This window comes from Scophthalmus maximus, chromosome 1 (genome assembly GCF_022379125.1).
Source record: "Scophthalmus maximus strain ysfricsl-2021 chromosome 1, ASM2237912v1, whole genome shotgun sequence".
NCBI classification, from domain to species: domain Eukaryota; kingdom Metazoa; phylum Chordata; class Actinopteri; order Pleuronectiformes; family Scophthalmidae; genus Scophthalmus; species Scophthalmus maximus.
This window is the reverse complement of record NC_061515.1, coordinates 29,958,874-29,985,000: the sequence shown is the minus strand read 5'-3', so window position 1 is coordinate 29,985,000 and position 26,127 is coordinate 29,958,874. Positions and strand designations below refer to the sequence as shown.

General features: G+C 45.3%; 1 protein-coding gene and 3 long non-coding RNA genes across 4 annotated transcripts in view; 1 reads left to right on the top strand and 3 right to left on the bottom strand.

Moving 5' to 3' along the window:
• The window catches only part of LOC118309544 (gamma-aminobutyric acid receptor subunit gamma-3-like), a 57,505-nt gene that overhangs the window by 1,458 nt on the left and 29,920 nt on the right, over positions 1-26,127 (top strand). Inside the window, exon 3 of the mRNA XM_035631799.2 lies at positions 17,603-17,670. Coding sequence (XP_035487692.1) covers positions 17,603-17,670 — 68 coding nt within the window. The remainder of the gene's footprint in view (positions 1-17,602; positions 17,671-26,127) is intronic.
• On the bottom strand, positions 952-2,834 carry LOC118309769. The gene is made up of 3 exons (XR_004793590.2): positions 2,393-2,834; positions 2,040-2,066; positions 952-1,961 (listed from the first exon to the last, which is right to left on the bottom strand). It is a non-coding gene; the product is annotated as an uncharacterized LOC118309769 (long non-coding RNA).
• Positions 2,873-9,179, bottom strand: LOC118309757. The gene is made up of 3 exons (XR_004793585.2): positions 8,100-9,179; positions 7,817-7,993; positions 2,873-6,985 (listed from the first exon to the last, which is right to left on the bottom strand). It is a non-coding gene; the product is annotated as an uncharacterized LOC118309757 (long non-coding RNA).
• On the bottom strand, positions 11,393-16,898 carry LOC118309780. The gene is made up of 3 exons (XR_004793592.2): positions 13,371-16,898; positions 11,778-11,818; positions 11,393-11,598 (listed from the first exon to the last, which is right to left on the bottom strand). It is a non-coding gene; the product is annotated as an uncharacterized LOC118309780 (long non-coding RNA).

The following is a 26,127-nucleotide window of genomic DNA, read 5'->3' as shown; positions in this document are numbered from 1 at the left end:
CGGCCTTCACACCAATTAACATCTACATCCATAAGATGATGTCATGAAAACAGAGCGCCAGTCAAACCTCACACGAACCAAAAAGGATCATTGATGCAACAACCTTTCCTCATCAGTCCACCAATGAAAACGTTGACTTATTTGTTCATTTCTGTCATTTTCAATCAGACTTATGCTCAATAAAACATGTTGAGCACAAAATACAGAGATTAAAAGGCTGATGATGAAAATTCAGTTACCACAAAAATCTGTTCATGCAGAGAAATATGAATCTTAACTGATATTTGTTGGGCACAGTTACAGGCAAGAGAGTCTTGCCTTATTTTACATATCATACATATACAGAGTGAGTGAGTGTGTGTGTGTGTGTGTGTGTGTGTGTGTGTGTGTGTGTGTGTGTGTGTGTGTGTGTGTGTGTGTGTGTGTGGGTGTGTGTGTGTGTGTGTGTGTGTGTGTGTGTGTGTGTGTGTGTGTGTGTGTGGGTGTGTGCGACACAGCTTGAGTCCAGAACCTTCTCTGATTGCAGCCACATTATTTCCACGATATGCTTTATGGTGCAATCAGAACTGCGAGCTTCTCCGAGTCGGAGGGATGATCGTCTTCCTCGGAGTTTGCCGGGAGGCCGAGCGCTACTCAAATGGTTATTGGTTTGAACCCCGGGGGGCTTCTCGGTGGTGGGCCGGCCGCTGAATAGAGGAAAAAGTTTCCCGTGCAGTCGCGAGGCTCTGGTCTGTTGTCGCTGCCGCGTTTTAAGAGTCACTTGGAGGAAATGGAGCTCGGCTTCGATGTGAACTGTTAATCACTTGGCTTTGTTAGACGTTGGTGTGATGTGTGTGTTAGAATGTATTGAATCAGACTTGAAAAGTTCAAAATGTCAACTGGCTTTGCTTTGTGTAAGATGGATGAACAATACAGTGCATGTGAATCTATCAGGCATCGCTCTCCAGGTAATCGCAGACCTACGACATTTCAACACGAACACACAATCATGAAACACATTTTTACATGCGGTGGTACGTACAGTTATAGAAACAGGAACCAATGTCCATACATGTTCTAAGAAGTCTGGGTAAACCAAAAAACCTCTTCATGACTCCGGGAGTGACCAGAGAATCATCCTGTTTCTATTCTTTCCCAGCACCAAATGAATCCGATGATACTCGTCTTTAGATCCTTGGGAACATTGCAAACAGGCGCCGCTAATGTGGCTCCACTTCTAACGGTGGCAATTTACCAAAATGTAAGTAAATGAAGACCAACTAACAGACTCCGTTACGTTTTCTGTTCCCGGAAGAAAACAACAGCCCAAAACCAAATTACAGGAACTGCAGAAGAAGTTGGAGCACGATTATCCCTCAAATCAAAGTCAGACAAAGAATCATACAGGGTTTCATATTACACTAGTCAATAATCCATTGCTCTGGTCTGATGACGCCTTGAGTTTACCCAGCAGGCACCACAGTGTCTCACATTACACATCTTACATTCCCATTCACTCCTGATTTATTGAGGTTATTTTTCCCGTAGCGGCAGATTCAGATTTTGCATTTACGATCAGCAAAGTGCTGAAAACCAGAGTTGATCAACCGACATGTGGAAACCATTAGGGAACCGCTCTGCTCCGAATTCAGCAATAAATGCAGTTTTGTTGTTGTGGTTTCTCATTTATTTAATTATTTCCATGTCTTAGATGTTGATGTGTTTCCTGCGGCTCACTGTGACACGCTGCTGCTCGCTCCTCACCTGAAGCCCCAGAGTTTAAATATCCCACACAGAAATATTCCACGTTCTCTTGAAGGTTTGTCCGACAGCAGTGAGAAATATATTCCCACTCCAAACCTTGAGAAGTATCAGAGGGCGAGGACCTACCAGAGCTCCGCAGCCCGCCATGACACAGTGCATCGTGGGTAATGGAGGCACGAGGTTACGACACCTCCGCTTGTGCTGCAGCCATTTTATACCTTTAAAGAAGAAGAAACAATGAGTGGAGACGACTTTGACGTTCACGTTCCTCCGTGATAATATTAAAACACTGTTACCTGTTCTCCAGTCTGGACCCTGACAGTCTGTGAAGCACAGGTGTGACACATTGGAGCAGGTGCAGGTAATCAAGGAGGAAGTGAAGAGACCAACAATGAGACCAGATGCCAGTGTCAGAATAAAACAGGAAATGAGGGATTAAAAAAAAGTTAGAGACCGATAGAATAAAAGTCTTCGGAAGTTATTAGACTTCGAGACAAATACTCGCATTACAATTTAATTCAAAATTCCGGTGAAGTAAAACTACAGTATTTAAAAAAAAAATATTGGTAAAACAACTATTGGTTGGATTAAAAATAATCTTTGTATGAGAGTATGAATGTGATGCCATGTAATAAAATAGTAAACACACCTCTTGATGATTGATGATTGGCCGTGAGCTGTTCGTCACGTCTCAGTCCGACACCTGGTTGTTTCCTCTGCAGAGCATCAAACTCTTCAGTGTTGAGTTTCCGTGTTCACCGTTATTCAAAATGACCAATGACGTGTCGTGGACGCAGGGAATCTCCCTCCAGCTCTGCCTCCGTAATCAAGGATGAAAATTTGATGAGATCCAGTAGACAAACCTCAGAATCTCCCATGAAATGTTAATGTCTGAGCAGGGTAATAATAATGTGAGGCGGCGGAAACACACGTGTGTGGGCGTGTGTGTGTGTGTGTGTGTGTGTGTGGAACAACAACAACAACACACACACAGGAACACACTCGGAGATGACGTTGAGTCAAAGACAGATCTGGGACATTGAAGTCATTGGGAAAAAAAAGTGGGTTCAGTTGAGAGCTGCTGCAATGAATCTATGAAACACACACACACACACACACACACACACACACACACACACACACACACACACACACACACACACACACACACACACACACACACACGCGCGCGCGCTCCTCTCCAGTTTGTGCTTGTTTATCTGCTGCTGGCTGTGGAACCAGGATGCACACATATCAGAGATTTCTGTATTCCTTTTAATTGGTCGCTCATTTACAACTTTGAAGTGTGTTTGTATCTCACAGTGAAACTCGCTGCTCTGGTGAAAACAATCAAGTGTAGTGAGGCTGCTGATGCTTGTCCTCCTCTTTAGTGTTTGTGTAAAGTCCTAACTCGTGATGTGATTTCTGTCATCATATTGAACAATACACAAAAGAGAAGCAGTGTAGCAAGGGGCAGCTGTGTGTCACCACCTCCTCCCTTGAGCAATTAGCGTGATTAGTAGACCAGTTATTTTGAAAATTGATTATTCACGAGAGTGCAACTCAGTTCTGCAGCAGTGATGAAAAAAAGAAAAGAAGACACAGTAGAAATGTGAGATACAGCAAAACCTAACAAGGTTATTATCTTAGTTCCTGTGTTTGTTTCCCCCCCGTCTCCCCCGGTCCTGTGAGGCGAGCAGTGAGTCTCATCTTCATATAAAGCGGCTGACTGGTCCCCTTGTGAAAGAGCGACCCAGATTCCCCCCGAGCAGAACAAGTGTTGAGTCTCACCTTAAACGATAAGAAGCAGTTCGCCCCAGATGAAGATGAGATGCTTTTGTGTCCCTATTGTGTCACTTTCCTTTTGGATTCCGAGTGCGATCGCTGTGTGCGACCCTTGTGTACGTGTGTGTGTGTGTGCGTGTGTGTGTTGGGAATCGAGGCCAAAGTGGGCGGGAGTGTTCGGCTCTGCAGCCACGCACATCCAGATTTCAGACGCCACAGACGGAGGAAAGTGTCCGTGCCCACCAGAGCCGAGTCAACACATTCAAACCTACAGACGGACGCTTTAACGTCTGTGTCCCGGACCTGTTCAAACACCCAGTGAGCCACTCCGTGACTTGTTCCATCATGATCACAGTCATACGCACTGTAGGTCATTTGAGGTCATTTGAGGTCAGCGCCTCCGGCACCGTGTTGCGGCTGGAAATACTCCAGTGTGTAAAATGGGCACGGCGAGGCCAATGATGCTAGCCATGCTAAAAGTTTCTGCATTCACAAAAAATTTAATTTTGCACAATTTAGAGGTGGAGGGTCGATGACGTTGTAAAACGCTCAACGTGAAAAAGCTTAATGTCACTAAATGTGTTTCAGCAGCGACCAACTATCACCAAGTTTCTCTCAGATATGCTTCGTCATCGAACACGGAATCCTTTCATTATGGACGTAACGGCCATCTCACATTCAGCCCAAAACAAAAAGAGGCGGAGACTCTAAAGACGAAGTGGCCACAGAAGTGATCTCCAGAGAAGCTACTGCTTCAGCAGCTCGCAATACGGAGACTAACAAAATAATCTGATTAACCTGACTTTAAAAAGAGAAGCGTCCTTGAGTTAAATCGTTTTTTAGAAACATACGAGTGTAAAATATCTCAATCAGATTTATGACTCCAGAGAAATCCCCCCGATCAGGTCGGTTTCAGGCTTCATGCAAACACAGAAACACCCGACAGCTTTTCAATATGAGCAGGTTGCTAATCCAGCCGCCGCTTGTTTGCGATGGCGGCCTGCGACGGTGACTGACGGCTGCGATGGTCCGCCGCTAACAAGCTATTGATCCACGTACTCTGACTGACCAGGTTGCCGCAATCATATCAGCCAGCGTTGGCTCGCTGAATATGTCTGCCGCTTACCATTTTGTCCGTGGGTGGAGTGGAACAGGGAAAAGGCTGCACATGCATTTCAATGAGGAGGTGGCGACCAACCTGCAGCGACTATCCAGCCACATATTCATCCGTGCTCCACACAAACTACCGTACACGCGTGTGTCACCAGAGAGAGACTTTGGTTCAGATGAAAGCCAGATGTGAGTCACAAATAGAAACCATCACTGGTTTGCAGCTGTTTCCTGTCTTTCTCCTTCTCTCTCCCCCCCCCCACTTACTATCAATTACTCTAAACTGCTCCATAATTTATCTCCACACTCGGAGTGTTGGAGATCCGAGTGAAAGCTATATTAAAATATCATGGATCCAATAGAGAAGTCACGTCAGATCCCATCAGATCCAGAGTGAGGATGGGACGTAGCCGGTGCAGCGTTGGGTCTCAGTGAATTCTCCTCATATCCTTTAACGCCCCCCCACACGTGTTTGATAAAAGATTTAAATGCATCCTCTTTTTTATTAAAGCCAAAAACCAGATGAAATCTGATTTGAGCGATCTTAAAGTTGTTTGATGAGAAAGTTCAGATCCGGTTTGTGTTCTCCTCCGTCTCCCGCGGCCTGACATAACCACAGGCTAGAGAGAGATTTGCGAACGCTACTTAACCCGTCGGCCACGTCGTCCAGTAGCAGGAAAACTAAACGTGAACAAGAACTCTGCGACCACGACTGGGGGATTTGACATTTGTAGCCATGCCAGTGTCTTGACTGTGATGACGAAGACAATCAGTTCGTAGGCGAATCGAAAATCACGCATGCCACTTTGCTCCAGACGGAAATATCTCTTCAAATAATAAAAAGATTGGCAGGAAATTTGGTGCAAACATTCCAAGTCCCCTGAGGATGATCCCTCCGGACTTTGGGGACTTTTCGTTCAGCACCACCAACTAAATTTGGCCCGCAGAATGAATCTCATCATCTGCGCTGACGCCCCGACCTTTCATCTATCGTCACAGGTCGACATTTAAATGATAAAATATTTTAGAAATGATATTTGCGACCATTATACCGACGCCTCGGTCCGAACTCTGTGTCTGGAGAAGTTTGCAGCAACAAACTATACGAAAACTATCCTGTTCTAACATTCACAGTTTTGTCTCAGAATAAACTGAATATGGGCAAATCAAATTTTTGTACATAACCCATGTGGAAGCTTTTTGCGTTCGGGTCAGATTATAGAAGTGTTGTGCGCTTTTAAGAAAGCTCTGTTTTATGATGGGATAATGGATAAAGACGCGTATGGGTTGCACATGACGGCAGTGAATTTGTTGCTGTGTTGGAATTAAGAGGAGGATTTTCCTGATGGTCGGCCAATGTAGAAAGATATTTTTCCCACTGAGCTCAGAAATAATTAAATCCTGTGATATGAAGCATATTTTCTGGGCCTTTTCGGCTTCTGTTAATGGTGTTTCCTGCGAGCTTTGGGCCAGTATGACATCCCATTAGCCTTGGCACTCGACAAACTCCAAAATGTGTTTTTGCGACTGGAGAGTATGAACCAACTGCAGCTATTTTGTGCAAAAGACATGAATTGTATTTTCCTCACATCCCCGAGCAGCTTCCATCAGCTGATGCCTCTCTGATGCTCTTTTGATCTGTGAATCTGAAGAGGTGCGAACTCACGAACAGTGTGTGTGTTGAGTTAGTCGGCCTTCACTAACGAACATCACACTGGATCCACAGTGTGAAAGAGTCTTCATTTCAAACTTTGAAGGCGAAAATCAGTTTTCTAGTTTGCATTTGAATTTTCTAACAGTCCCACAATCCTCAAACCACAATAAAACAAACATTAAAAGAAGCCCAAACCTCAATTAAAATGTGAAAACATTTTCCCTGTGCAACGTGACACAGACTTCTGACATCCGGACTGCAGCCTGAATATTATTTTGTTCCTCCTCTGCTTCACTTCTACACTGAGTTTGTATTTCATTTTAAAATTTCCACTTCCAGCTGAGAGGGAAGAGTTCCAGGATTTTATTAGGGCAAATAGGAGCATCACTGTCCGCTCTCCCTCACAGACGACTGAGATCTAATCTGAGGTGATATTCAGTCTGGCGCCGCTAAAATCACAGCCTCTCCGCTGTAGTAGAATAGTTAAACCTCTCCACCTCCGGCTCAGATCTTCGTCTGCTCTGAGAGACTGACTCGGTCCTGGCAGGCCTCGTCCTCCTCGTCCTCCTCCTCCTCCTCCTCCTCCTCGTCTGGCGCATGTGCTGACGCTTCACCGGCTGAACGAACAACCCTCCGATGAGACACCGCCGCCATGTTTCAAGTCAGGTCAGCCGACATTCACCTGACATTCACCTGCAGGAAGGAGATGCAGGAGTGTGTGATGCACACACACACACACACGCACACACACACACACTTGCACATAGACCAGCTGAGTAACCTTTCATGAACTGTGCGTATGTTCTTCATGTCTCAGGATTAATTATGTTTCTCTTTAGTTTGACACTCTGTGGTTTTTTGTTAATTCAAAGTTCTCATAAAACATTCACATTCTTGTGTGACACTTTGTCTTTTGTACAAACCACACCCGCTCCTCATCAAGCGTCACGTGACACTTGACGGCCACTTCCCTCCTGAACGAGCTGCAAAACGAGCCGCTCGATGCATTTTTTTTCTCACGTTGATAGCGATATCATGTCTTGCATTGTCATCTGCCAACGCGCTACATTGCATGCGGGACATTGTGTTGCCATGGTGATGTGTCGACAGGGGTTGTGATTTCATAACGACTCGTACTCACAGACACGATGCTCTCGCTGCGTTTTGGAGCAAATCAATTGGAGTTTCTATACCTCATTAAGTCTTGAATTTGTGGCGCTACCTGCCGAGTGCCAAGAAACACGCAATAGTAGCAAATTCATGCGGGCTCCTGTGCTTTTGTTTTTTGTTTAAATGAACACACACATTGTCAAACAGAAGGCCTTGCCAAGAAAATGTACTTTCTCTCAAAACGTTAATTCCTCTCGGACGGGAGGTCACGGAGCCCGGTGAGCGCTGCCTTCCCATCTTCTTCAGAGTCACAGAGTTAATGGAAACCACAGAGGAATGTGCGAGCAGTCGTGTCGAGCTTTGAAGGTGTGGCTGATGGGAAAGTGAAGTGCATTAGGTGGTAATAAGACCAACCTGGCTCCGGATCATGGCCGACACGTTTCCCATCCCTGTGAGCTCTAACCATTTAATCGATTTCCATCTGTGTCTCCCATGACCCCTCCTGCAGAAGACCCCGTGTTTAGCCGCGGACCGCGGCTGGATGGACACTGTAGAAATGGACGAGGGCGGCGGCGGTTTGCACCTGTGCACCTGCGGTGGGGAACAGATGAGACGGTCATTTTGTGACAGCAGCTCTGTTTGTAAAGCCTCTGTGGTGGTAACGGTTCTGATGTAATGGGAGATTCAAAATGCTGACATGAAAGAGACTTCTTTTTTCAAAATGGCAGCTCACGACTCAGCGGGTGACATCGCGTGCGGTTGCCTCTTGATACAAAGAAATGTTGTTCTTTTTAGCTGGAAATGTGTTGACGGTGACAAAAAAACAACAACAAAAAAACAAAGGCGATGCATCCAATCACAGCTTGAGGACGGAATCATGGGTAGAAATGATCATTGCAGACATAAGCTGTAACCACATGTACAGATGTACAGTAGTGTCCGTGCAGCTGGCTAAACCACTGGAAACGACTGTAATGTGAAACACCATCTGTCGTGGTTGCCCTCGGCGACACGCGAGCCGTGATTGGATGATTGTCTTTGTCATTTCAGCATGAACAGTGAGTCTCCATCTAAAAAAAAGTCATCTGCACCGTAGACATTTTTAAATCCCCCTTCAAATATTTGAGTTAAACTTGTTCAATCAGAAAAAATAAAACGGGGGTATTACCTGAATATTTCCGTCTCCCTGGAGACACAAACTCTCCCCGGCAGATGTGGCGTCTTTCCTAAAAAGCAGCCGCGACGCTCTCATCCGCCTCACATTAACTTGTTTGGTGTCAGGCACTTTGAATTGTTGTGATTGCACCAGGGGAGCAACATTATGCATAATTCATCGTTTACCTGATGGACATGTAATCCAATCAAATCTTGAGATTGTCTCCAGCCGTGATGGGGTCTGCAAACAACTTTATTGTTGTTGTTGTTGTTTACTTGGTGTTGCTCCTCCACCGGTCTCACAATGCGTCTGGGTGTGTTTTGAATGAAGCGTCTAATATTCTGTCTCTTCGCCTTATCAGAGAGATTATGGCGTTAACCCCTGTCATGGCAGACACCCAAGCCCCATGAGCATTATCATAAATAGATTCTGTCGCGATACTTAACACAGCACCCTGGGATTAGCCGGAGTCGGGGCCAAAAAAGCTTCTCATTTGCATCTTTTTACAGTATAATCTTCAAAAAAGTCATTTTTAATTCAATAGTGGCTTAAGAGTCACATTCACTCTCAATTCAAAGAGTAATTAATAAAATAAATGGATTAAATGCTCTTAATTTACCAACGGTAACAGGTATGAGTAAGTGATTGTTGGGATTATTACATTAATACTTTCATATTAACGGGAATCGAATCGAGAGATCATTTCTGAAACGCCCTCCTCACTGCGTGAACACATAAATGTGTGTGTGGTTGTGTTTAACACGGATCGCCCGTCGGCTCCACTGTGTCACTGAGCAGCGAGACCTTTTCCATTCGCCCGCTTCTCATTAAACCCTCCACGAATAATGTTAATACTTTCCTTCCTTCCCCTGATCCGTTGTGTCAGATTTAGGGAGCAGCACAGTCTGTGCTCGCTCACACACCTACACACTGAAACACAGCAGCAGTGTACACACACCTACGCAGCAGGTCAATACCTGTCTGACGGGCAAGTCTTTTCAATAAGACATATATCACTTCTTGTTCTTCATGAATTCATAAAAGGAACATTTCTTGGACCATATCCTCACAACACCTGATGTCATCTTCTATCTGTGTCCGACGAAATGAAAGTGTGTCTCTTGCTCGGTGTAATGAAACGCACTCCGGAGGGTCACACGGTGAAGCTCCTCTGTTTAAATAATGTTTGTTTATTCGGGGAAGATTTGCTGAGCAAACGTGCCGCAGCAATATCCTGCTTTAAATCCACTAGATGTACAGTGTTGATCAGTGTTGATCTGCTGCCTCTTCTCAGAGGCAGCAGATCAACGTTTACGCGTTCACGCAGTGAGGAGAACGTTTCAGAAATGATCTCTCCAATCGATTCCCGTTAAAATGAAAGTAATAATGTAATAATCCCAACAATCACTTACTCATACTTGTCACCATTGGTAAATTAAGAGCATTTAATCCATTTATTTGATTAATTACTCTTTGAATTGAGAGATTGCTTTTAGCAATGAAAAGTGCTCTAGAAATGAAATGTATTATTATTATTATTAATATTAACTCAAAAGAGAAGGGGAATGTGCAACTGTTTGGCTTCTACTTAAAGCATCAGCCTTATTTCTAATCATGATAATAATGTCCGGCCAGCAGCTTCACGACTCGGTTCATGCTCATGGCTGCAGCAAGCAGCTGTTTGCAGTGAATAAACTCGCCCCAACAACCACTGTGCACAACCTGCTCAGCACCGAACAGCAAACAGATGCAGACGGAGTAAACAACACGATGCATTGAGCAGCTTCAGAGACAGATTTGTCTCTGAGGAGGAGGAGGAGGAGACTAAAACGGAGCTAAAAGAGGGTGAATACCGGACCGGAGATAATCCTGAGGCCAGACACATGATTCCAAACGGATGATAATGTTTCTCTGTATCTGCTCGATGTGTAAATAGACTTTTTTTTAGAACACAATGGAGCATTTAGCCTTTTAAAGAGTCAGATTTTTGCCTCAGGATGAGACTTAGAGAGGGAATGTTGGATTTAGAATCATCGCAGGTTGATAACATTCATAAACTTAGCTTAACTTCAAAGATGGAAATCAAGTTATGTTTTTTTTTTCATCCAAAAACCAAAGTGTAAAAGTGATAAATTGCAGTTTCAACGGGGTGCTGTGTGCTGGACTACTTCCTGGACGGGTCGGGGCTCGGGAGTCTCTGCTTCTTGCCTAGCAACTGCGTCAAAGCCAAGAAATCCTCTGATCAGTGAGCTTTAGAGCTCGGGGCGGATTCTGCCACTTTGAGTCGGGGCCAGGCTCGTCCATCCGGCCTGTTCCCGTCTTCACACAGAGCTAAGTTAGCCAGCTGCAGGCCGGAGCAGTGAGCGCTGCACTGAAGACCCTAGAATCGACGATATGGCGATTAAATCAATACTGACACGTGAAGACTGTTGACTCTTTCATATCTAGTGTGAAATAATTCCCTACTCAGCGCAGCTCCTCTGGTTCCATCGCTGCACCTGCAGTATGTGCCAGAGGTGAAGCCTCGTCGGCCTCAGCGGTGCAGATGATCCGCCGACGCACCTCGTCCTCGGCAGCCGTCAAACAGAATTTTGCTAAATAATCTTCGGGCCCTTTGCTTGTCGAGGGCAGATGACGGCTGGTCGCCACATGCAGTTGGCAGATTTAGTTATTTGAACATCGTTAGGAGGAAGAAATTGTGTCGTTGTTGGAGTTAAACCAAAGACTGAAGCCAAGGGAAACTTGCAGATGCTTATGTATAAATTCATTTGTGTTAGTTTGACTGTGGATTTAGTTTCCTTGCATTGGGCCGTATACTGCCGACAAAGTCACGAGGGTCAACAACATCAACAATGCTGGAGGGACGTAACGAAATCCATCCACTGCTTCTCCACCTGGGCGCCTTCCGTTGGAGGTTTACCTGGCACGCCCAAGTGGGAGGAGACCCGGACGTCGCTGGAGGGACGTCATATCCCATCAGGCCTGGGAACGCCTCTGGATGCCCCCAGCAGGAGCTGGGACGTCTGTCCTCTACTTTGAGCTGAAGCAAGATGAATGAAGCTCAGATTTTTGAGTGTTTCTCAGTAATCCATGTGATTGTTGTCAGTTTCCATGGTTACAGTGTGCACAGGAATAGACAGCAGCTAGCCAAAGCAGCAGGAGAACGTTTCACCACGTTCTGTTGTGCAGTGTGAGATAAATGTGAACTGATGTTCTTACCTCCCGATCTGACGTTAACGCCTGCGCCTCTTCACAGTCGACTGCAAGAAAAAACCAAACACCAAGCTGAAGGTGAAACAGCCGAGAGGGTTTCGTTTTCTCATCATCGCTTTTTCTTCTTCCCTGAAAACGCTTTCCCATTAAACCCACAACCACATGTATTTTCTATAAACCGATAAGACCCAATGATCCATTATGGCCCCATCAATACTTAAGGCAAAGAAAAGAGGAATCATGCAATATTGCTCGGTGCAATTTACACTGTTCCCGCGGGTTGAAACATCCTCTTCTTCATCTTCACTGCCCATTTTCTCTTGGACCATTAACAATAACACAGCGTCTGTTATTTTCTCGAGCTTGTGTTTCAGCAACAATACAACAAACTGATGCCATAAAGGTTCTCCGTACAAAGTTCATAATGTTCAGTGTCTTTGTGTCTCACGTCGTCAGAAATGTGTGAATTCAACAATCTGTTTATGACTGAGGTCATGGAATATTTTATATTAAGAGGTATTATTTTCTATTGTCATTTGAATTGAGGAGTGCAAGGAGGCAGAATACAAATAAAAATCATACTAAAAATACCTTGCAACACGTTTGTCTCCAGATTTCATTTCTTGCAGGTCTGCAGATGGATCATTCTAGTCAGAAACAAATAAACCAACGTGTCTCTCCGCCCGTTTATTTCCACCCGTGTATCTCTATTTCATTGTCAAGTGGTTTTCAACCAGCGCCAGAGAAAAACTTTTTGTAAAAAATGGATGAGCTGAACAGTGTTGGCCGTGACATTTCACACAAATGTTCGGGAAACAAATAAAGGCGGGTTGAGACGGTTTCCTCCATCAGTCAAGATCTTTTTAGCTCCGTCTGCGCTTTCTGGCGCTCCTCAGCACATTTGACATTTTTCTGCAATCAACGGTTTTGCTGTGTTTGTGTTTGTGCCTCGGAAATCTGTTGTTTTTGCCTGTATGTGTTGGTGTGTGTGTGTGTCATCCTGAGTGAGAATGAGGGGTTTTCTCCCCAGTGGAGCTGGTGCAGTCACGTACATAAAGATTAAATGCCACCGTGTTAACCCCTTCAAGACATGTGGACGGACCTGTGACACTTTTTAAGTTTAGTGTCACGTTGTTCACATTAGAAATACAGTAAATAAAATGGCATTCAGCACTGTTGCTCTTCGGAAGCTTCCGCTGGTTTAATTTGAATTTTTAAGGTCAGACTTCGGACTCTTCCTCATGTTTTATTTAATCCATTTGCAATCCACTTTTTTTTTAAAGTTTTCTTCAAAGACTTTGAAGAGAAAAGGAAACCAACATCAGTCGACTCACCTAGTTGGCTCTTGGTTGCGAGTCTGAAATGTCAAAAGGGAGTTTTGGGAGCCGACAAGTAAGTGTTTGCGTGGCCTACTTGTGATCACCACTAGGGGGCTGACACAAATAATCCTGTTGTCAGCTCATGTTTACATGAGTACTGTCGTGACGACCGAGGCTATAATTACAACACTGCAGACCTGCACCAGCTACACAACTGACAACAGTGAAAATGTATTTAGGAGTGTGTGTGTGTGTGTGTGTGTGTTGATGTGGTCCCGACCTTATCTGAGTGACATGTCAGTGGCGGCAATTCGCAGGATTCGTGGTTGGCGAGGTAACGTCGCGATTAGCCCTCTGCTCTCGGGATTACGACGCCATTCAGAACCTGTCAACAACTACAGACCAATCAGATCACTGGAAAATCAGAGTCATAATTCCCACAGGGTCCCGGTACGAACAAAAATGTTCATGAAGAGCAATATCCATATACATTTCTATTAATAAGTGGAATGGTTTTTCTGTTTGTGACGTTTCCACTGTGGTTTTAAGACAGTTTCTAACAAACAGATTTAATTACGATATCATGTTGACGTTCCGACTCATTAATACATGGACACCCATCTTTGAACGTTGATCCTCACAACACCCATGTCGGGTTAAGTGTCACAATTTTGCAGTTAGATCATTGAAACATATCCGACCTGCCAAAGTACGAAAGACTGAATCTGTGGTAAGTGCAGCGTCAGCAGGTTTTTCGAAGACCAAGTTTAATGTGACACACACAAACACAAAGATAGATTTACGAGGAGAAAATAATACAGCTACGCTGTCGCGGCTGGTAACAAGGGAACCGGGGGGGGTCATGCATGACTCGTTGTGTGATTACTGTGGATGACATGGGCTGTGCCGGAGCACTGAGTGATGGATTACAGTGGGAGCAGACCACACGGAACTGTGTGAGACTGAGAGGGAAGAAATGAACAGACGCTGCAGTCACATGCAGACTGTATTGCTTCTACTGGAATAATCCCAATGAACCATTAAGAGGAAACATGCAGAGATAACAATCCCAAGCAAAGAAAGAAGTTAGTTGATGTGGCATTTTGTAGAAGCTAAAATTCTCCCATTGGAGGGTTAACACAAAGATATGAAGTGGCTTTGTCAAAAGTTTCACAGGAAGCCAATAAAAACTTTTCAGGCTGGCCAGCACATTGTGCAACAAATAGAAAGGTCATAATTATTTCATTTTATAAGTTGAGAGTGATTACAAAATAGTCTCACTGATGCTAAATAAGCAGACACTGTGTCTAGGACAGTGAACATATGGGGGTCGAAAGGTCAACTGTGTGTGTGTGTGTGTGTGTGTGTGTGTGTGTGTGTGTGTGTCTGCTGCGGCTGACGTTGTGTTCTGCAGTTGTCATGCCAGCCAGGCCGAGCAGACATAAAAGCTGTTTCTTCTTAATCGAGGCCCACGGGGTAATTCGGTAATGCAGATGGGGCCTGTCATGCTTTTGTGAAGAGCAAGTCGAGGAGGAGGAGGAAGACGAATTCATCTGGCGTCTGTCCATTACTAGATAGAGAGATGGATGCAGAGAGATAATTAATTCAAAAACACTTGAATGCTGAATGTTGAATAAATATATAAACTGCAAGTCAATTGGGTTTTTGCAAAATATGAATGTTCTTGTCTGATGGAGCTTTTATTGCGATGCACCTGCGCAGGAAGTTCAGACGACCACGTCACCACAAAATCAAGTAATTCAACGACCGGACGAAGACGGATAGAGCGATAGGTAGAATCAAGACAATGGAAACTCTGCTCAAGTCTATGTGAAACATGTCTTCTGGAGATGCAGCGTGTGATTATCCTTTGTGGTGTAAATTAAGGACGGTTCCCTCCAGGTTGTCCCAGCTGTTCCCACTCCTCCGTCTCCATCTCCTCTGTGAGCGGGTCTCACAGGAGGCACGCTGGTTCTCACGGTCACCTCCAGCTTCCAGCGGGTGATCCTGCCCCACAGTCCAAATACGTTCAGATGAGCTGGACTCTTTGCCCAAATGTGTGTCGTACTGTTTGTTTAACGTGTCCTGGGGTTTCCCAGTGAATGCTGGCACTCGCCGCAGCGCCTGCTCCTCCCGACTGAACAATGAACGCATCTCATTTATCCCTCTGTAATTTGTACATTATGAGCGCGTATTGTTCCACTCGCCTTGGACGCCAGATTTCCGCAAAATGGAAAATAAGGATGTGACTCCGGCTCTGAATCTGGGCTTGATGCCCGTTATTGCAGTTCAAAACCTGTGAACATAAAGAATCCGATGGTTGTGAAGACATTCCACTAAAAACCCAAAATATGGACTTATCGGGGATCAGTCAGCAGGCGTCATCCTTGATAACTTGCTACAGTCCGGTAGATAGTAGATGTTACAGTAGGATTCATCCCCTGGGCACCATGACTGCCTGCACATCCTGTAGGTTTTTCTTGTTTTTTTTTATCAGCATAACAGGATGCTGATGTTCTGAATCCATTGTTAAAGATCACAGAGAACATGTCTGTAGGCACAGTACAAGCCCCCGAACAACTGCATTGTTGTCGCTCATTGTCCAGTTGGTGGAGCAGAACATGCGGCTGGAAGTGAATCAATGCCTCCCAGCAGGCCTCCACGGGCCCAAACCGTCTGCATCAGTGGGCCGGCGCCGCGCAGCAGGTCCCTGGGACATACACCACGCACATCTGCACTCAGGAAGACGCCCACGTGCTCTTCACTGCGTACATCTTCATTTACATGTCATTTACATCGGCGAGCGCCGAAAACCACACGGCGGAGAAGATGCTGATGATTTAACCATTTAGGTAGACATGAGTTGCCAGTGTCGATGAGCTGTGAAAACTGTGGAGATGAAGGTAAAGTGGGTCACGGATTCATTAAGCAGCTCCACAACATCATCAGATGACAGTTCACTGCTCTTAATCCACGGTGCTGTTGTCTGCACACGTCCAATATCAACAGAACATCAGCTTCCCATTAAAGACAGATTCTCTGGCGCCGACGGTGTTGTTTTCTTCTGCTTTCACCTTTTCCATCGACCTCTATTCATGCTCGAAAGATTTATTGGAGAATTTAATCTTTATTTTTCCTTTCACACCATCAGCCAACATCATATTCTGGTTCTGGCACCGACACTCGCACCTGGAAGGGTTATCTAACAGACTGATGGAGGTGGGGGGTGAAGTACGCTGCCAAGGGCAACTTTTCTTGGGGAATGAAAGTGTGTGTCAACATGCATAATTATTTATATAATTAGGGTTTGTATTACCTGTGCTTCGCTGAGGGCTGACCTGCTCGGTGCCAGATGAAGGACGCTCAGTTTGCATGTGGCTTGAGTATTCTGAGAAAAGTCGTTTCTATAGGAACATGGTCACGTTAAACACACGTGCAGCCAGAATGATGCATGAAACTCACCAACATCAAACCTTCCTACAAGCGTCTTCACATGAAGTGGGGAAAAACAAACAAAGGCACCTTAATTTGTGGCGTTCCACGTTTCGGATGCTCCAATTTCTGCTTCCTAGAAACAATTCACATGTTGTTGCCAAGCGAAATTAGCCACGATCCCACATACTGACTGGAAATGCTATTAATCGCCATGGTAACACGGTGACTGCTCCAGGAAGCACGATGGAGCTTTTCTAATTTCCACAGCGTGAATATTTCCTCTCTGAATGGATGGATGGTGGGTGGGATGGTGGGACGGATGGATGGATGGTGGGATGGATGGATGGATGGTGGGACGGATGGATGGATGGTGGGACGGATGGATGGATGGTGGGACGGATGGATGGATGGTGGGACGGATGGATGGATGGTGGGACGGATGGATGGATGGTGGGACGGATGGATGGATGGTGGGACGGATGGATGGATGGTGGGATGGATGGATGATGGGTGGGATGGATGGTGGGATGGATGGATGATGGGTGGGATGGTGGGATGGTTGGATGGATGGGTGGGATGGTGCGATGGATGGATGGGTGGGTGGGATGGTGCGATGGATGGATGGGTGGGTGGGATGGTGGGATGGATGGATGGATGGTGGGATGGATGGATGATGGGTGGGATGGTGGGATGGTTGGATGGATGGGTGGGATGGTGCGATGGTTGGATGGATGGGTGGGATGGTGCGATGGATGGATGGGTGGGTGGGATGGTGGGATGGATAGATGGATGGTGGGATGGATGGATGGTGGCTGGGATGGTGGGATGGATGGATGGATGGATGGCAATGTCTCACCGGGGAAGGAAAGAGATTATTTTTCATTTTTCAAGGTGACACTGTGATAATCTTTGTTTTTAACTTGATTACTATGGAGGCACTGTTGCCTCACAACTGCAGGACGATAAGCCTGACAAATGACAAAAGAAAAAAGATAAATGGCACGTTTAACCCTCACGCGTCTCCCACCTTCACTGTGTGCGCCCATCACTCACTCGTCTTTCTTCTGGCTCTTGCAGTGAAACCGACAGTCATCGATGTGGGCATATATGTCAACAGCATCGGACCTGTGTCATCCATCGACATGGTGAGTACAACTCCCCCCCCCGCCCCCGCCCGCTTTTCCATCCCAGTCGCACACGTTCGTCCGACAGCCGGACGTTGGCATCATCGTACATGAGCGATGCCATTTCTCAGGCTGTGTTTGGAGGTCGTGTGGGCCGACGCAGCTGTTTCCTCTGGCACAGGAAGCCGGGAACGACAGGTGTGGACGTGTTGTCCGTTCAGCTTGGATTAAAGCAAATGAGTGAGTTTAGAAAGATCTCTGAAGAGCCAAAGAGATTCTGCTTCGACAGCTCTCTGCTGTCAAGTTAGACTGTGTGTATACGTCTCACATTACCATCATCTTTTTGATTTCTTTATTTAGGATCTGACCCTTTTCATGGGACTTAACTTAAGCAAAGTTTCAATAGAAGGAGAACTGGTTTGGGGAAAGAGACCAGGATGTAAATCAATGTATATTTTCTAATACAAGGCCTGAAAAGATGAAAAGAAATCACATGAAATGTGCGTGGCAATGAGAAAATAGCTACTTTAGTGGCGACTGACAGAATAAAAGCAGTAGCGAGAATAAACAGACGCAGCTTTTCATTATGTATAATACAGAGCCTCTGTTCAATTGCTGTCAATACACTCAAATATGATATTATTATTGTTGTGGCTTGAAAATTAACCAAACTATATTGCTCCGCAAATATTGATTGAGCTCGACACGATAATGGAAGCACTTTATCTCTGAACTCACCAGATGCCAAGTTGCAACTGTTGCCAGGCAACATTAAATATTTCCAGATATTTTTTTTCACTTCCAGCACTTTAGCCTCTAACTTATATTAGTTAAGATTAGATCTGCACATTCATGATTAGATGTATGCATGAACCAGTCTCTTCTGCCGTCTTGTTATTCGCCTCGAAAGTAAGATATTTAGTCTGTAAAATAATAATGCAAGATTAAATCTACTGGCAAGCGAGAAAGCTATTAAAAGGTCTGGCACAGCCGAGGACATTCTAAATAAATGTACCTCCGTTTAACCTGTACACAAATGACCACGCAGCCATTTGGCCGAAGACATTTGGGGCAAATACAATTTGGGATGACGAGTGTTGAACTCAAAAGTTGTTTTTGTGCTCTGGACTTTGAGGAGCCAACAGGCAATTCAAAGCCTCCAGAGTCAATACTGAGAACCCATAACACACACGCACACACACACACACACACACACACACACACACACACACAGTGTCCATTCTATTATTAATTCATCCACATGAGGGTGAGACAGACAGAAAGACAGAGAGGGGCGACCTGTGGTGGAACATAACTAAGTAGGTTTACTCACATGAGAGTAATGTTTTCAGGTACTTCACAAGTAATATTCCATAGGCCCTTTCACAGCGGCAACATTAGAGTGAGGTAGACATTAATACATCAAAATTATAATCCAGTTATATAGATTATGAAATGGAAATGAAATTGGCCATTCTGAGTACATTTTTGCTATATATATATATATATATGAAGTTTATTATCATGTCGTTTACTAAAATAAGATACTAAATAATTAGTAATGAGTAACTTAGTAATAGTGTAATTGTATTAAGCAAGTCTTTCTATCCTGTGGTGTTGCTTTTTTTTTTACCCTCACGGGTACCCGAAAGTCCTGCTCGTATTTGGCAATTCCTATGGTTACCGTGGCAACAACAGGTGCTGTTAAATAGCACAGGTCCCAGAGCAGTGGAGGCAGCGAACGCTCGTCGGGCAGCTGCTTTTGCAGAAATACAGTAGAGCATAGAGAGCGGCCGGTGTGTTTGTTCACAAGTGTTGATTCGGAGAAGCCAAGACGTCCGTCAATAATCGACTGTCACCGCCGACAGCGAGGTCTCACGGCTCCACTGTGGCTGCTCCTTCCTGTTCCGTTACCCCCCTGCACCACTTACAACTAAAACACTCCCCTTTCCTCATTCTGTTCTTGATTGACCGCTACAGTCGGTGATTTCTACGGTGAGAAACTCTGACTGTGTAAGACAGTAAGGCCGATATCAGTGGAATGTGTTTTCTAGATTGCGCAGACCTCCGCAAACCCCAACCTATATCCTGGTTCTCCCAAAACTTTCCCTCCCATCTCCAGCTGACCTCCATGTAAGTTTTAAACGTTATGTATTTGTGGAGATATGACTCAAAATGTCAAGTTCTACGCATTTTTTCACAACGATGAAGATCCACATCTGGATCCCTCCCAAAATATAGTCACCAGAAGACTGACATATATAAACAGCCGGCTAACAAAAGACATTAAGCAATTCAAAAGGAATTATGACTTCCTTCCTGCAGGACATTACAAATATGCTAACAAAATACTTCTATTACAAAAAACAGACAGAGAAAAGAATGTATTGACAAACCACCACAGAGCAGAGGAACCATCAAAACAACCGTGGCTGAATTTCAAAGAGAAGAAGTCTGAAACGTTTTTCTTGCAAACTAGAACTGCACACTCAACAAAGCCTTGTAACAATTTAACAAAGTGCCATCGTCGCACTGGCTGCTGCACTTGGCAGGGCTCAAGTACAGGAACAAGGACGCATGTAGGCAGAGTTCCACAAGGAGAACAATGACCTGAGAAACAACTCAATCTAAAGTCTGTTGTCGGCTTCATGCAAGGCAACAATTTCTGTAGCTTTTATAGACTTTTATAATTTGCACTTCAAATCAAGTTAATTGTTATCGTTTGTTGAACGGAGCACCGCATGAGGCTTCACAAAAAGCCTAGTTGGCTCTCATTCAAGAGCCTAATCAAAAGGAACACCGAGTAATCACCTCGAGAACTAGAACATGGAAATCTTTCGGACGCCACAACCTACTGTACTGCTGCTGTAAAGTTTGAATGCGAAAGCAGAGGAGGAAGGTAGAAGGTCAGGCTTTAAGACACAGTTGGTTATCTGCGACAAAGTAATGAAATCTACGTGGAGTACGTTCAATCATGGGACGCAAAAGGAAGCAAAAGGTTGGGGTCCCAGCGTTGAGCCGTGGGGCACCCCTTAGCTGACAAAGCTAACTGCTCCCTGCCTGAAAAGATATTTTCACTATGAAGTGATTAGTGGGGCTTGATATCACTGTAGATTCTCCTTCATTCAGGTCATAGTCATCCAAAGACATTGAATCTGGAGCAACTGGACTCTCGGAGGTTTCTTCAGTTCTGAAGAAGAACTGCTGATGAAAGCACAGTCCAACTTTTTTGGAGAAAAACAATACACAAGGATCTGTTTTCCTCTTCAAACTCTTTGAAACTTTTGAGAGAGACACACTTTTTCACAATGTCCTTGTTTCTATTCATGACTGAAACTAGATATGCAAATTTAGTTTACTCTCGTCTCTCTAAATTAGATTTGTTACTGATACTTTTGATACTCTACCCCCCCCCCCCCCATTAATCATGAACTCGTTGACCATGTCGAAATATGTATTATTAAAAGTTTGAACTGAAGAGGAAGAGAGTGCAGCTGCAGACACCAAGGCACAAACAGAGTTGGTTTGAATGAAAAGCTCCTGCAGCCTGCAGTGGGTCAGTGGGGCATGGCCGGCCTGGGTTCGCAGCGGGAGACCAAACTTTGTTTCAGCGGAGAACGGGATCCCGCTGTGACATTCCACTGAATTCTCCTCCGTGAAAGCACTGATTGGCTTCACCCTGTCAGGGACGATGGACGCTGGCCAGTGGATGGCGAGGCCCTGACCGCCCCCGAGGGCCGACTGTGCAGGAATTAGTGCAAAGTCACGACTCTTTGTATCAACTCTCTCCGAGTTGCTTTCTTTTTTCTTCTTCTTTGAATCCATTTCTTTGCAGAAACGTGACAACGACACAGAAAAAAGTGATTTCTTCAGCGTGGTCTGGCCATGTTTTGTTTCCCTCCTCTGAAGGTCTCCGTTCACACTACGCTGCACTCTGCCTCTCACTTGAGTCCGATCCCTCGTGTGTCCTGAGACGTCCATTTAGCACGTTTGCTCTCTTTAAACTTCGTCTCCGTGTGTGTGTGTGTGTGTGTGTGTGTGTGTGTGTGTGTCCAAGTTAAAAACCAGGTCAAATCCCCAGGCTGTTTCACATTCATGATTCAGATTGATCGCACAAAGTGACCATCTCCGGCGCTGCGACGGAGTTAGCGACACAAACTCCAGGAGGCTTCTCATCTGGCTTTGAACAAAACACATTATCTTTCCTCGTTTGCGCCGATGGTAATGGACACCGGCGAAGCCAAATGAAGCTGATAGTAATTCAGGACACACGGTGATGAATGGTCGAGTGATTAAACAGCATACGCTGCATTAAAGTCGAGCACAAAGTGCTGGGCTTCTATAGCTGGTGCTGGGGGACTCGGAGGAGACGGCCGGTAAATTAACCGACAAAGACGGATGCACTTTGACATGGACACTATGTTGTTGTTGTCGTCTGTGCCTGAGCCGCTGAGTGGGCGGCATCTTGAATTTGCTGCTGTACTTTTGAGGATGCCAGTATGTATGAATACGGAGTAGAAATCATTGGGATTGCGTTTTTTCATTTGCTGTCCTGTTTCTTGCCGTTGTGGATGTTTTCCCATTTGCCATTGTGATTTGCACTTCCACCGAAGTTTCCTCCTGTCTGAGTGATGCCTGCTAAAAACTACATTGACCAGCTGTTTCTGGGATTTACTACAAATGGAGGAATATTGCATACAGTAGACTACTGTCACGCGACACGAGCTGTCCCCATCAGCCACAAAGGAAATACTCTGGACATCAGTCAACGCTCTTCGCTGCTCTCATCTGACTGAAGTGTCAGAGCAGATGATCTTCACCTACAGTATGTGGAAGTGTCGCAGCTCAGCCTTTTATCACATTGGAAGAAGAAAAAGAAAAGTTCTACATCTTTATATATAGATACTGGAAGCTGCGCAGGGCCTGATTGGTCTCTGTGTACAGTGGATCCCACGTGGATGCTTTCAGAAAGGGTGCAATTATGTCAAGATATGCCGCTGCCCTTATCTCAAAAGGTGAGATGGTCGGGCAGGTGAGGGAGGAAGGATCACATTTGGAGCACATGGAGATCAGCGCAGAGTATGCACAGACACAAATGATAAAAAAGTTCATCTAAATGCAGAGACAAGCACACCAAAGAGATGATGTTGTGCATCGCGTTCAGGTGACGTTGTTTTCAATGCATCACCAAAGTCTCTATTGTAAATACTTGGAAAAGACGCCTATGACCAACTTTCTGTCACCAAGGTGCTTTAAATGCAAACGTACGTAAATTGCTTTTATTTTATTTGTTGCTCGGCGATGGTTTTGATATTCTTTAATCTTAATTCGACCATGCAGCACGTCGCATTCTGCCGGTTCACCGAGAATTCAAGACGTCAGTTGGAATCTGTCTGTCGCCAGCAGAGAGGGATTGAGACGAGCAGTACAGACAGTCATCTACATTAGTGCAGATAAATGTGTTTACATGAATAATCTCTGAAGAGATGTCATCCCGAGCCAAGAGAAAGGGCCCCGGTTTGACAGAAGCAATAATTCAAAGCTGCTCGGTCGGTGTGTCTGTGTGTGTGTGTGTGTGTGTGTGTGTGTGTGTGTGTGTGTGTGTGTCTGTGTGTGTGTGTTTGTGTGTGTGTGTGTGTCTGTGTGTGTGTGTGTGTGTGTGTGTGTGTTTGTGTGTGTGTGTGTCTGTGTGTGTGTGTGTGTGTGTGTGTGTGTGTCTGTGTGTGTGTGTGTGTCTGTGTGTGTGTGTGTGTGTGTGTGTGTTTGTGTGTGTGTGTGTGTCTGTGTGTGTGTGTGTGTGTGTGTGTGTGTGTGTGTGTGTGTGTGTCTGTGTGTGTGTGTGTGTGTGTGTGTGTGTGTGTCTGTGTGTGTGTGTGTGTGTGTGTCTGTGTGTCTGTGTGTGTGTGTGTTTGTGTGTGTGTGTGTTTTACAGTCTGTGTTTTTGGTCCGAGATAAAGGTGCAGTCTCTACATGCCCACGCTGCCTGTTGGTTTCTCTTTGTGTCTTATTGTTTGGACTGATAAACCCACTGAGGTACAAGTTCCATGTGAGTGACTTCATTCCTTTTCTCCCCCTTTTCTTTATTTAATTCCCCGCTCCCACCTCCCGCTGCCGGCGGGGGCTCGGCCGATGACGACAGAAACGCTTTTTGATTTATTTTTTTGCAGACAAATCCTTACTCATCCAGGTTTGAGATCAAGGTCGTCCTCTGCGAAGAAGAGCTCACCAAATTAGCCGTTACGCGAGTCCTCCGACATATCGACGACGAACACATTTATCATTCCGTAATGAAAAGAAAAAGAAGGACAAAGAGAAGGGACAGGGCGTCAGCAATGGAGGGGGCAGATTATTATTCTCATTGGCACGCCATCAATCTCGCACAGCCCTCTGTTTTTTGGGCGCACGCACACGCACACGCACACACACACACATACGAACACACACACACGCACACACACATACAAACACACACACGCACACACACACGCACGCACGCACACACACACACACACACACACACACACACACACACACATCCTGCGTCTATTAGTTAGCGTGTTATTACTGAACCAAAACAACAGCAGGTCACAGTAACACAGCACAGACGCACTTCTACTTATTTATCAATTTTTCCTTTTCATGTAATATGTCGACAACCTTGCAACCTGCAATTTTGGTCCAGACATTCATGCTGCACAGAGGATGGATCGTATCATCTGAGGGGAACCTCTGACTTTTCCTGCCATCATCAGATGGAACTTTTTTTAAATAAACTCACTAGCAAAACACCTGCTTGGTCATTAAATGTGTTTCTAACCTCCTGTTCTTATGTCCAATTTAAGGTTGAGTGCATTACGATCCAAGAAAACGTATTTAAGCTTCGCTGCAGTGGAAAGTTAGTGTATAAAGATCAGACTGTGATGGAAATAGACTTAACAAATGAATCGTGTGGAAGATGAAAACATCCTACCTGACATTTCCTACATACGTGTGTGAAGGGGAAGACCTTTCTTTTGCTGACTGTCTGTAAATGAGGTTAAACTTGCAGACTGTAGTAATCGTGCTAACATGTTAATGTGAGAACTTCCTTCTTCAAATCATTTCATCATGGTCTAACTCTCCTCTAAGTTCAGACGTTCCCTGGATCTAATTTTGGCAGGTTGTTGTCGTCCCAATCAGCGGCGACGCCACGCTCCGTATCCTGCGGCTGCACTTGCGTGATTGAGTTTGATAAAACAGGTGTGTTTTTGCATAAAACGTGCGCTCGAGTCCACTTTAAAGCGCATTTCCTGTCAGCCTGTGGGCTCATCCTCATGGTAAATCAGCTGAGAGGCTCGACCCCCGCGTGCAACTCATCCTCGTCAGTGTGCGGCCGCGGCACAACAGCAACAGGAGCCTGACTCACAGAATAATGGAGTCCATAGAGATTGAAGGACATCATGACCCCCCACTCTGAAGAAACAGATGAAGCTATTTCTGTGCTGCACACACACACACACACGCACACACAGACACACACACACTCGCATGACTATCTCTCCGAGGTGTGTGAACACATGGAGGCCACACACACATCCAGGCTGCATCCCCCTCCTCTTCTGCCTCCGCAGCCCAATATCCACTGCTCATCTTTGCTTTGTGCTCTGCTACTTTGCAGAATCAGTTTGACTCCAGGTGGGAGATGCATGTAATATCGCTGGGGTTTGGATTCAGCCCCTGAAAGTAGACGAGTGTGCCCAGAAAACTTGCAGCCGCTGTTCGACGACGAGGTCGTCACAGCAATTAATAGCAGGCACCGGAAAAGTTACAGTTGGCTGGATACTGAAATGTGTTCCTTTCAAAACTGACTTTCCAGCAGACACGCCTGGAATTTTAAACCACTCAAATGACTCCAAGAGGCCACTAGAAGAAGAATTTTATGAAGCTGTAATTAACATTTGCTGCCACTATGCTGGTCACCACGCTGTCTAAAACATGCGTACTGTATTTACACAACTTGAGAGGGAGCTACTGTCGCGATCTGCTTCAGGAGAAAGTCACTATCCTCACAGCGCAAACGTTAGATCCCTCCCGATGTACAGCACATTTTCCATATCCTCAGTCATCTGGCGTACTGTTGTAATGTCACTACAGCTGATAATGTGTGAATTTTACAGTAGAATTCCGGTGTGGCTTCACACGGTGTCAGATTCTGCTCAGAGGTGCATCAGCTCCCACATCCAGTGAGGTGTACGTCAGTTCCACAGGACGGTGTTAGAGGGGATTTACTGGCAATGAGTCAGAAAGATGACGACTGACAGTGAGGAGAAACTGTTGAGACCAAACATATTCGTTGACATATGCTTCAAAACATCTCAAAACGGGGATGTTTGCTGTCCAAGGTTTCTGTGAGCGAGTAGAAGTATTTCCCCTTTTAAAGTTTTTGATCCAAACTCGTCCTTAGAGCCAATCCGCCTCGGAGAAGCTCGCGCCGCAGGG